At 32.0% G+C, this 11,562-nt stretch overlaps 1 protein-coding gene across 1 annotated transcript; it reads right to left on the bottom strand.

The window, feature by feature from the left end:
• Positions 1–882: 882 nt before the first annotated feature.
• On the bottom strand, positions 883–2,483 carry LOC115962653 (F-box protein At1g67340-like). Its single transcript, XM_031081547.1, has 3 exons — positions 2,233–2,483; positions 1,947–2,109; positions 883–1,711 (listed from the first exon to the last, which is right to left on the bottom strand). The coding sequence occupies exons 1-3, from the start codon at positions 2,391–2,393 to the stop codon at positions 1,007–1,009; spliced, it is 1,029 nt and encodes a 342-aa protein (XP_030937407.1). The 5' UTR covers positions 2,394–2,483; the 3' UTR covers positions 883–1,006.
• Between the last annotated feature and the right edge of the window lie 9,079 nt (positions 2,484–11,562).

Here is an 11,562-nt window from a genome sequence, read left to right as displayed (position 1 = left end):
TTTATAAAAAAAATTAAAACCAATTTTCTCTTAGTCATTTATTAAGTTTTTCCATAAAATAAAGGTATAAAATAAAGTTGGAAATAGGAATCGTTCATAGTGTGTGACATTGATTGGAGCTTGCCCTTAGGAGTAGTCACAACTCACAACTACACCACCATTTCACATGGAACAAAATCCTGCAATTTGACCTTAAAAATTCCCATTTGGGTAAGCGACCGTAAAAGCTTAAATCAATATAAAGTCCTCTTCAATCAAAATCTACTGAATAATTAATTTAAATTTTTATCTCCAACTCTCAAACCATAGGCTGGATGCTTATTAGAACTTATCTTTTTAAAATTTTTTATTTTATTTGCTTCTAGAACTAATTTATAATATCCAACTTAGCGTCTTTCGGGGATTCAAATAGTCACCAATATTTGTTTAGAATAGTTTACTCTCATCGATTTGTACCTAATAAAAACTTGGGACTCCAAACTATTGACGCATTAAAAAATAAACCAACCTAATCTAACTTCAAATAATTTTTTTTAATTACATTGGGAACACAAGATTCTGGATCAATAAATTTTCATATTACTTGATTAAAATATTTATATGAATTAAACAATAAAAAAAATTCAAAAATTATTATAAGTTTATAATTCACACGATACTTTCTACCGTTTCTAATAAAAATGTTCACTTTGAATCGTCTCAACCCCAACCCCAAAATAGTTTAATGGATACTTTCTACTGTTTTCAATAAAAATGTTTCCAATAAAAACGTTTAATTGATACTTTTTACTGTTTCTAACGATCGAATATTAAAAAAAAAAAAAAAAAAAAAAAAAGAGAGAGAGAAAAATAGAGGCCAGGTTGTTTTTGGTACATAATAAATAAAGGTCCAAAAAAAACTTTTTTTTTTGAATTTTTGAATTTTCCCCAGATGTACAACAAACAAAATCTGAATTAAATAAATAATAAAAAACTAAACTTAATTACATATTTTACTAACTTTTTTTTAATTTAGCTCTCCCTCCTCTTCACCACCACCACCATCACCACCGCCGACACCGCCATTATCGCCGCCGTTATTCTCCTCTAACCACCGCTCCATCGGCATGCATTCAATCTTATGTCTCAGCTTCCAATCCAACGCTTGACACCCACGCGAGCAATAATTCACCGCTCCACAAACCGAGCACCGCCGAAACTCATGCGGCCTAGTCTCGGGTCTCCCACACCCGACATGCGAGCACATCCGCAGACCCGACCCGTCACAGCCCGACCCGAACCACTCTTTCAAAAAAGTATTCACTGGATGCGTTTCCGGCTCCGTCACGTCGCACCCGAAGTCGCTCAACAACCCGCAACCCGATCCGTTTAAACCCGGGTCGGGAGAAACCGACCGGGCTCGTAGGACAGAGGCGAGCTCGCGCGTGTTGGCCTGGACGAGCAGTCTGCGGCCCTCGGCGACGTTCTGGCGGACTCCGTAACCGTCTTGGAGGCAATGCCCAAGCTCGCGCAGCGCGTCCACGTGGCCGAGATAAGCGGCGCGTGCGCATAAAGCCACGCCGGCTTTTAAGTTCTTATCGTTTTTGGAACCTCCGCTGCCGTTGAACTGTATAACCGCTAGCGAGTACAGAGCCGGCGCGTGAGTCTTAATCGCCGCCTTCGCCATTAGTGACGCTCCACTCCCTCGGTTTTGAAGACAATAAAAACGGATCTGAAACCAAAAAAAAGAAGAAGGGTAAATTAGACTCTTCACACTCTAAACTAAACTTTAAACCATTGCGACCCCTCACTTCCAAAAATATCCACTTCTGTTTTGCGGTTAACTCGAACGGAATTTAGTATTAAAAGACCAATTTGCCCCCCTCTATTTTGGTAAATTGAATCTATATGCTTAACACCAACGCAACCCTCAAAATTGAAGAAATAGGAAGTGGCTTGTTACTGACCATGCCTAGTGTATACGAAGCTTCGATGTTTCCAGAATTGACACATAGTCTGAGAAAGCGGTGGGCAGATTCGGACCAGTTTTTGGCTCTGATTGCGAGAGCTTTAGGACTCGCTTTCGATAGAACCAACGGATGAACACCCAAGCGGTTCAGTCTTTTACACCTGTTTCAAAATTTGAATCATTATATTCAAATCTGTTTCCAAAAAAAAGAAAAAGAAAGTGAATCTATTTCAAAAATTTAAACCCTAAATCCACAAAAAAGAGAGAGGGGATAGAGTTCTTACGTGAAGAGAATGCTGATGAGATCGGAGGGTGAAGAAGCGGAGGAGCTGACTTTACAGAGGATGAAAACGACGAGGTCGTCCGGCAAGCCATCGAAGAGATCGGATTCTTCGGCGTTTGTGCTATGCGGCGGCGGCGGCGTCGTTTTTTGCTTTTTCCTCATATGTTTTGGTTTGGTTTTTGTGTGTGTTTTGTTTTTTTTTAACTTCTGCTATACAGTTTTCCGAATGGAATTAGTAAATGCAGATGAGAAAAGGGGAGGGGGTGATATTTATATGCGAGAGGGATTAGCATTTAGATGTGATGGACTGGGCCCAGCCCAGGAATTAATTATTATTATTATTTTAATATAATAATAATTAATAAAATAAATATAAATAGTAAAAGCTTAACGTGATGAGTGCACGAAGGTTGATGAAAATTAATGGGCTAGGAGTGAATGGAGATTTCCCAAAAATAATATTTTTGAAATTTCAAGACGTTACAAGTTCTAGCCAATTTGGTTTCTTGGTTTCCTCTATTATAGTGTGTTGTTTGTATACCACGGCAAACAGACTGGTCAAATACTCTAGAGAGGACCCAAAGGCCCCCACACCACACACCTAGTAGATCCACCAATTTTTAAGTTTTAAAAAAAAAAAAAACTTAGACAATTTCTTTCTTAGAGTATGTTTGGGATTTATTTATTTTGTTGAAATTAAAATGTTAGATGAAATAGTATAGTGAGACCCATAAATAATATTAAAAAGTACAGTTAGACCTATGAATAATAGCAAAAATAAGATGAATAGTAAAATAAGTTAGCAAAAAATAAGCTAGTCAAACAGATACTTAATTTGTATTTTCACCCGTTGAAAAAATATGTCATGCATCAGATATATAAAATCTTTTACATGTGTGGGCCGACACAAAAATGATAATCCAACATGATAGACAAATGTTTACCTTTAAAAAAATCTGTTAATCCACGATGTATCGATTGGCTTCAAACACGTTTGAGTTAGCGGTGGTTTTAGAAATTTTTTTGAGAGTGGTCTTTAAGAAATTTAAATTATACAAAATCTAATAAAAAGAGAATTTCATACATTGACACAAAAAAAAAAACACATGCAAATACATAAAATCTTATAATTTCCTTCTACAAATCTTTTTTATTTTGAAATCGTTACATGATAGTCTCATCATCAATGTTGCAAGTTACATCTCTTCAAAATTTTAGTTAAATAAAATTTTTCTTGGACTTTTATTTTTATTTGTAAGGACCTAATATATTGTTAAGGAGACCAAAGTTTAAGAATAAAATTTGGCTACAAACTTTGTTGTAGTCACTCTCACTAAATGAATTAACATTATTACATATTTTAAAAATCTAATCAATGAATTGCATGTTCTGTATATTCTTAAAACACATTAAAATTTCATACTAATCAGATGTTATTTGCCATTCGATCCATAAATTTATTTTTTATGTATAATTTTAGATTACAAAAACTTGAAATTTAAATATTTGATTGACGACATAACTATTGATCTTTTTATCTTCTTGAAATGTTGCACGTATGAAGGATTTAAGAATAAAATGTAATTAAATTGTGGATTTGTTAAAATTCACGTTGAATAAAAAAATATTGAATAGAGTTGTAGCCTTAATCTACAACCATGCTTGTTAACAAAATTTGTCTAGAATTTAATTATATTGGGCCTAAAAAAAAAAAATTAGGGTGGTCACAAAGTTTTTTAAAGAAAAAAAAATCATAAATTTTTAAAAATTATAGATAATAATTGTATTTTTTTTCCAAGTCAGCGTGGTCCTGTGACCACCCTGAACTCTACGTAGAGCTGCCCTTGGTTTGAGTTATCTTACTCTAACCTATTGTGTGGCAATTGAAAATATCATGGATGTGTAATTTAAGTTATATGACTCTTTTAATGTGTTACATGACTTTTTTTTTTTTAAATACATATAAATAGTCTTATAATTTGTCACGTAATGCATTGAAAATGATAACTACAAATATGTTTGAAACCAAACTTTGTCATTTAGTAAGTTATGTGACTTGTTTAAGTAAAAATAGAGTTTAGCTTTAAATATGTTTGGAGCTATCTCTTCTAACCTACTAAGTAACGATTTATAAGACTATCAATATGTATTATCTAAACAAGTCGCAAAATTTATTTAAAAGGTCATATGACTCAAACTACAAATTGATGATTTCTTTAATTGGTCCAAACATGTAAATTTAAAATACATGTGAATGATCATTTAATTATCATGTATTAGTAGGAAAGGATTCCTCTAAATTATTTGGAAGGATTTCATACATGATTCTTTAAATATTAAGTTTTTTTTTTTTTTTTTTTGTGTGGAAAAATACAGTTGAAAATTGACGAGCATGATGATTTTGTGTTTATAATAATCTATGATTTTGTAAGTTATATAATTTATATGATAAAAGTCCCGTGAGTTATGGTTTTGGTATAGATTCTAAAATGCCATCTCAATCAAATGATTCCAAGTGAGTACTTTGTATTCTATCATGAAATCAGCTTTTTGAAAATTGATTTGATTGTACAAATTAATCTATTCAAATCAAATGATTCCAAGTGATTGCTTTGTATTCTATCATGAAATCAGCTTTATGAAAATTGATTTGAGCGTATATGAGTTGGTTTGGGCAAGAGTTTGTAGTATGAACTAATTTATGTTTTAATTAATTTTTAATTGTTTTGAATATGCTTGCTTTTATGTTAAAACTCATATCTGCCAATATCACTTGATTCATAAAAAAAGGACCTTCTTAAGAATCTTTTAGAGGGCTAACGTGTTAATTGGTTTGAGTTTGCCTTTGAAACCTAGGGAAAATTTATTATGGATGTACTTTCACTCAGGCTATCTTTTCCCCTCCAACTTATCTCCATCTTTCCCAAAAGGCCAAAATCCATTTTACTCCATATCATGATAGGAAATGTTAGATAATTACATGTTTTTCTTGCAAAAAGATAATGTTTAACATTCAAATTCGAGTATCTGATTATTTCCTTGAGCATGTGTAGTCTTCCGTCCTACACACACACACCAAATTATTATAGAAATAAATCTCTAAAAATAACCTCAAAATATTGACAAGAAGTTTCAAAAGTTAGATTGTAGTCTCTAAAACATCTACTTTGCGGGAAGTCATTTTTATTTTATTTTAATAATAATAATAATAATTTCATCCCTTTGAGTAAAGATATAATATTGTAACAGAGGACTTGAGGTTGCCTACATATTTCCTAGTAACTATGGTATAATTATAATCACTATATATAATTGAACTTAATAGTGGTAGCTACTCTATCTAACAGTCTAAACACTCTAGCTGCGAAATTAAGACAACAGAAGTCCAAAGTGTCATCATATTGTATTTGTTTTACTTGGAGCACTATATAGGGTTAAAATTTAAAAACCCATGATAAACGTGTTGTTTGACTAAAATAATCTTGGTGCCGTCTCCAAGAGTGACGGAAAAGCCAAATCTCCCAAATTGTAAGTCTGATAGTACTTATATTTCAAGTTTTAAGATTGTGTTATTTCTTCAATACGCATCCATTGGTCTTATTTTTTGAGAAAAAAGCATCCATCGATCTAATGTTACTTGTTAGTGCTGTTTTAGTCCACCAATGGTTTGTTTGAATAATTGTATAATTAGTATTTATTTTATTAATCAAATATATGCATCATCACTCTCATAAAATACAAGTCCCATAATCACATGAATTATACATAATGTTAAAAAGATGGTACATATAAATGATATAATATTCAATATATAAGATACATTCTTCTTCTAATCAAGTACTTATGTCTTTCAGGGTCGAGGTAGTTTACATGGTTAAAATTTAGGGTAAAATATAGCTAATACCCTTAAGATTTGGGCTAACACCAACCAAGTTCAAGACTTCTCAAAATTGACTAATTTAGTCCTTAAACCATTACTCGTTTCTCCTCTTTTTCACCATGACTAGAGTCTAAATTGGTCTATTTTAAAAAATCTTAAATTTAATTGATATTAACCCAAACCTCAGAGCCGAGGTGTGAACTGTATTTTACCCAAAATTTTATTTCTAGTCAACAATCACGCGTCCCACGTGATTCCCACATGCACTTGATTGCACGGAAGGCCACAATACAATTTTCTAAATGCACTGTGACTTTGGAGTTTAGGTAACAATGATGGATATGGCATGGCTTCCTAGTTCCTCATCTCTTATAAAAAACTTACTTTCATACTAGATCTTTACGCATAGTGTGCAAGTTGACAGAGCTAGCTTAAAACTTTTTGTAAATCAAGTTAACCTAGATATTTATGTGGTGGGGACATATTTAAAATAATGCAAACACATGTTTTGAATTGGATATGGAAGAGAAATGTGAGGTTGGATAAGGTTGGAAGATGTGGAGTTGGTGGAACACAAATCTTTAGTTTCTTTCCCTTTTCACCAAAAACAAAATGAATCCCCTTTTGTTTGGTAGGAAACGATTGTGGCATTAACTGCCTTATACCACAGCCATCTTTTAAACATTTTTGCTTTACCTTTGTTTATGGTTTCTTTCATCTAATTAATACCGGCCCAAATTGAATTTAAGATTGTGCAGAAAACAGCCACAAGTAATCAATGGCGTGAAGCATTTACAGTAGTGAGTAATTAAACTTTGAGTACTACTACGTCGGTAACGCTTTCATAATAAATCTTAGGTGACGATTTTTTACAAATTATTAGTTAGGACCATTACTAACATCATTTTTTCAGTCACTAGTAATAATTTGTCATCTAAAATTTGTTGTAAAAATATTGTAAAAGCGTTATAAATCTAGTATTTCTCTTAAATTTTAGCACTCTTTGTCAAGGAAAAGTTAATGAGTCAAGAAAGATTATCTATGTTTAAAATAGATCTATTTCGTTGTTCAGATTAAAATTATGAATCTAACATTCTGCACATAGTCATATTTAAGAAATAAAATCTTAATCGTGAAATCTTCTCTCTTCATCTAATTCCTAATTTATTAGGCCTTTTGCACTTGGAAATTAGGAGTGCCAAAGACATGTATCAAAGAATAGTTCGAGGTTTCATTTGACATGTTAACCATAATTAGCCAACAAATCATTTGTAACATGCTTGGATTTTTATTTTATTTTTATTATTGTTATAACTCATAATTACAAAAAACAAAATGAATCCCCTTTTGTTTGGTAGCAAACGATTGCGGCATTAACTGCCTTATACCACGGCCATCTTTTAAACATTTTTGCTTTACCTTTGTTTATGGTTTCTTTCATCTAATTAATACCAGCCCAAAATGAATTTAAGATTGTGCAGAAAACAGCCACAAGTAATCAATGGCGTGAAGCATTTTTAGTAGTGAGTAATTAAACTTTGAGTCCTATTATGTCCGTAACGCTTTCATAACAAATCTTAGGTGGCAAATTTTTATAGATTATAATCTGGGACCGCTACTAACATCATTTTTTCAGTCACCAGTAATAATTTGTCATCTAAAATTTGTTGTGAAAATATTGTAAAAGCGTTATAAATCTAGTATTTCTTTTAAATTTTAGCACTGTTTGTCAGGAAAAAGTTAACGAGTCAAGAAAGATTATCTATGTTTAAAACATATCTATTTCGTTGTTCGGACTAAAATTATGAATCTAACATTCTACACATAGTCATATTCAAGAAATAAAATCTTAATCGTGAAATGGTCTCTCTTCATCTAATTCCTAATTTATTAGGCCTTTTACACTTAAAAACTAGGAGTGCGCGTCAAAGAATAGTTCGAGGTTTCATTTGACATGTTAATCATAATTAGCCAACAAATCATTTGTAACATGCTTGGATTTTTATTTTTGTAACTCGATAATTACAACAATGGAGGATGAAGATTTGAACTTTGATACTTCTAAAAAAGAAGATAATCATGTGAGTCACAAGACTCTTCTTGAGTATGCTATTGCTAATAGGAGTGATGTTTAGGGATATTAAAAAATTTAACTGAATTATCATCAATTATATATAATAGTGCAGAAAACAGCCACAAGTAATCAATGGCATGAAGCATTTACAGTAGTGAGTAATTAAACTTTGAGTATTACTACGTCCGTAATGCTTTCATAACAAATCTTAAGTGGCAAATTTTTACGGGTTATATTTTGAGTCCACTACTGACATCATTTTTTCAGTCACTAGTAGTATTTCTCTTAAATTTAAACTCTGTTTGTCAAGGAAAAGTTAACGAGTCAAGAAAGATTATCTATATTTAAAACAGATTTATTTCATTGTTCGGATTAAAATTATGAATCTAACATTCTGCACACAGTTATATTTAATAAATAAAATATTAATTTTGAAATGGTCTCTCTTCATCTAATTCCTAATTTATTAGGCCTTTTACACTTAAAAATTAGGAGTGCCAAAGACATGTGTCAAAGAACAGTTCGAGGTTTCATTTGACATGTTAATCATAATTAGCCAACAAATCATTTGTAACAAGCTTGGATTTTTATTTTATTTTTTATTTTTTGTAGCTCGATAATTACAACAATGGAGGATGAAGATTTGAACTTTGATACTTCTAAAAAAGAAGATAATCATGTGAGTCACAAGAATCTTCTTGAGTATGCTATTGCTAATGGGAGTGATGTTCAGGGATATTAAAATTTTTAACTGAATTATCATCAATTATATATGATAGTGTACAAAAAAAATCATGTACGGTGTCAATTAGTTGCGTGGAGCACACCAAAATTTAAGAGACAGATGGCTGTGAGACACCTAAGCATTTCTCAATTAATTTTTCTAGCAGCGAAAGTGATATTGAAGTCTACTAAAGACCACTAGTCTATTAATTAATATGTATATGGTACAGGGAGAATAATGCCTTAATCAGGGGGCTCAAAATAGTCTAATTTGATGAAAAATACATCGCAGTTTCTCACACATTTCTTTAATTTTTGATTAGTTAAAACACACATAATATATTGTAATTGATAAAGCATGAAATGGAGCACTTGTTTTTTTGGTATAGACTATTGAAAGCTTGAGGGATTTAGTTGGGTCAGAGAAATTTGAATTCTGAATGTCTCTGTTAGAACACTAAAAATAGTTAATTGAGCTGCAAGATTCTTAATTATGTTACTTGTAGTTCGTAAAGCATTTAAGTGAAGCAATTTTCATGCTATAAAGAATCGTTGTTCACCTGAAAGCATTTAAGTGAAGCAATTTTCATGCTATAAAGAATTGTTGTTCACCTGAAACACCTCCTGGTGTTTCAAATTAATTTCAACGAAAACATCGAGGGTTGGATAATATTATACAGTATATACCCATGGGAAGTGCCACAGTGGTTAGAACTGGAGAAGTGGATTCGCTATGTGGCAACGCGCAAGGTTTTTTTTTTTGCTTTCTCAATTGCCCCACACACTACTTGATTGTTGTAAAGACCTTCTAGCAATTGAATAAACACCACGTAGAAACTAGGTTTTTTTGTTGTTGTTGCTATAGTGATTGCTCATATAAAGGAGGAAAAAGAAGCCACCTAAGAAAAAAGCATGGCATTAATTTCGGGCCTTTCGGCTAGGCATTAGTTATTAATTTATTAATATTATTATCACTCATTACTTCTTCTTTTTTGACATATAGCTAGGCATTAGTTATACACTTATACGTAAGAATTAACTCTAAATTCGATGGTAAGTTCTAATTAGCTTGATCGATAAAGTCTTTTAGAAGTCTTAGAATTGGGTATTGTTTACATAAAAAAGAAATATATTGATGTCTTCAATTTGACTCGTTAATTTGAAACAATCATCATTAAGTGAATTGAAATAACCCAAAAACAAAAATAAAAGGGGAAAATGTGTGTGTGTGTGTGTGTTTTTTTTTGGGGGGGGGGGGGGCTGAAATGGGAAAAAAGATCTTTTCCTTCATATTTTTATCCTATATCAAGGTAATAATTTCATTAATTTGCAAGACTAAAACTTAATTTCATCTCTACAATTTGGGTTCAACTAAACCACATGTTTAGAACTTTAGCTAACGAGTCCTTCCAAAATAAGAGAACTTGGGTGCTAATAAGTAATATTTAACAAAATTTGTTCAATTTTGAATTGGTAGGATCGATGTAGCCATGTCGGGAATACTTATCTGAAGAGGCAATTAAAAAGATTGTTTGTTAGTATGATTTCAAGAATATGCTCACAAAGTCTACTAGAGACAATTGCTTGTTTTCGATTGACAGAGATTTCTTTTTACAAAGACCAGCATATACCACAGAGTATGAATATTATATGAGCATGGTTTTGTTGCACCGACACAAATTCTCCACAAAATAAGGTTGATATGCTAGAGAGTCCTAGAAGTTCCTAGTGGGTGAATTGCATTAATTTCCTTCTGATATTATATTGTACCTTATTAATATATTGCATTTCCAAGTCAACTATATCCTTTGAGGCACCATACTATTCTTTGATTCATGAATCATGACCGACGAGCTTTATGCCTTTTAAATTTCACCTACTCTCCTACAAGTAATCCACAAAATAAAATGTTTTTACCTCAGCTTTGAAAGTCTTAAAATCAGTGACAGTGATAAACTTCACTATCAAATAAAAAAGTTATATATACTCTTACACACATTCATTTAATATCAGTGATTATAGTCATATAGAAGTATGGAACCCACTTGCCTTGGAACATTGTGAATTTATGACAATTTGACAATCCATTTTCTGCAATGAAATAAATCATAAAATTTCTGGTTTTGGTGAGGCAGTAAGCACGGAAATTGGAATGGCCCTGATGTATCATAAGAGAAGGTTGAATCATGAGAAGCATATTTTTTTTTAAGACATAAGAATCAATTAGGGATTGGTTGGTCCCTAACTAACTTGTACAGTTGCACCTCAATAGAAAAATATGAATGATTGTCACTTTTTTCCTGTTCAATTTCTTAGTCAGACTAAGCAAATCAATAATGCAAAAGGGGTCACAAACTTATTGAACTTGGTACTTAGGGAAGCATGCATGAAAATGACTTTTATTTGTAGTGATTGATAAACCCTACACTACATAGATGCTTATGTGTTTTTAACTTTACTGATGATGGTAATTAAATTACCCCCACATCATTTTCCTAACCCCAATAACAAAGGTCTAGAAAAAGAAGAAATCAATAGGACGGCAACAAACAATACTGAAATAAGTACAGAAAGAAACAAGACATGGGACAAGATATACGTGTAATATGGATAAAACTCAAGTTTCAAATTAATTAGATCCTATTTCAACATCC

This window comes from Quercus lobata, chromosome 10 (genome assembly GCF_001633185.2).
Source record: "Quercus lobata isolate SW786 chromosome 10, ValleyOak3.0 Primary Assembly, whole genome shotgun sequence".
In the NCBI taxonomy this organism is placed as follows: domain Eukaryota; kingdom Viridiplantae; phylum Streptophyta; class Magnoliopsida; order Fagales; family Fagaceae; genus Quercus; species Quercus lobata.
The sequence above is the reverse complement of the archived record's forward strand: the minus strand, read 5'-3'. Positions and strand labels throughout refer to the sequence as shown.

Bases quoted from the DNA above. Each gene is read 5' to 3' on its own strand.
- LOC115962653 (XM_031081547.1), bottom strand. From the start codon at position 2,393: ATGAGGAAAAAGCAAAAAACGACGCCGCCGCCGCCGCATAGCACAAAC. The intron at 2,110-2,232 runs GTAAGAACTCTA...ATTTTGAAACAG, and splicing joins CTCATCAGCATTCTCTTCAC to GTGTAAAAGACTGAACCGCT. The intron at 1,712-1,946 runs GTCAGTAACAAG...TTTTGGTTTCAG, and splicing joins CTTCGTATACACTAGGCATG to ATCCGTTTTTATTGTCTTCA.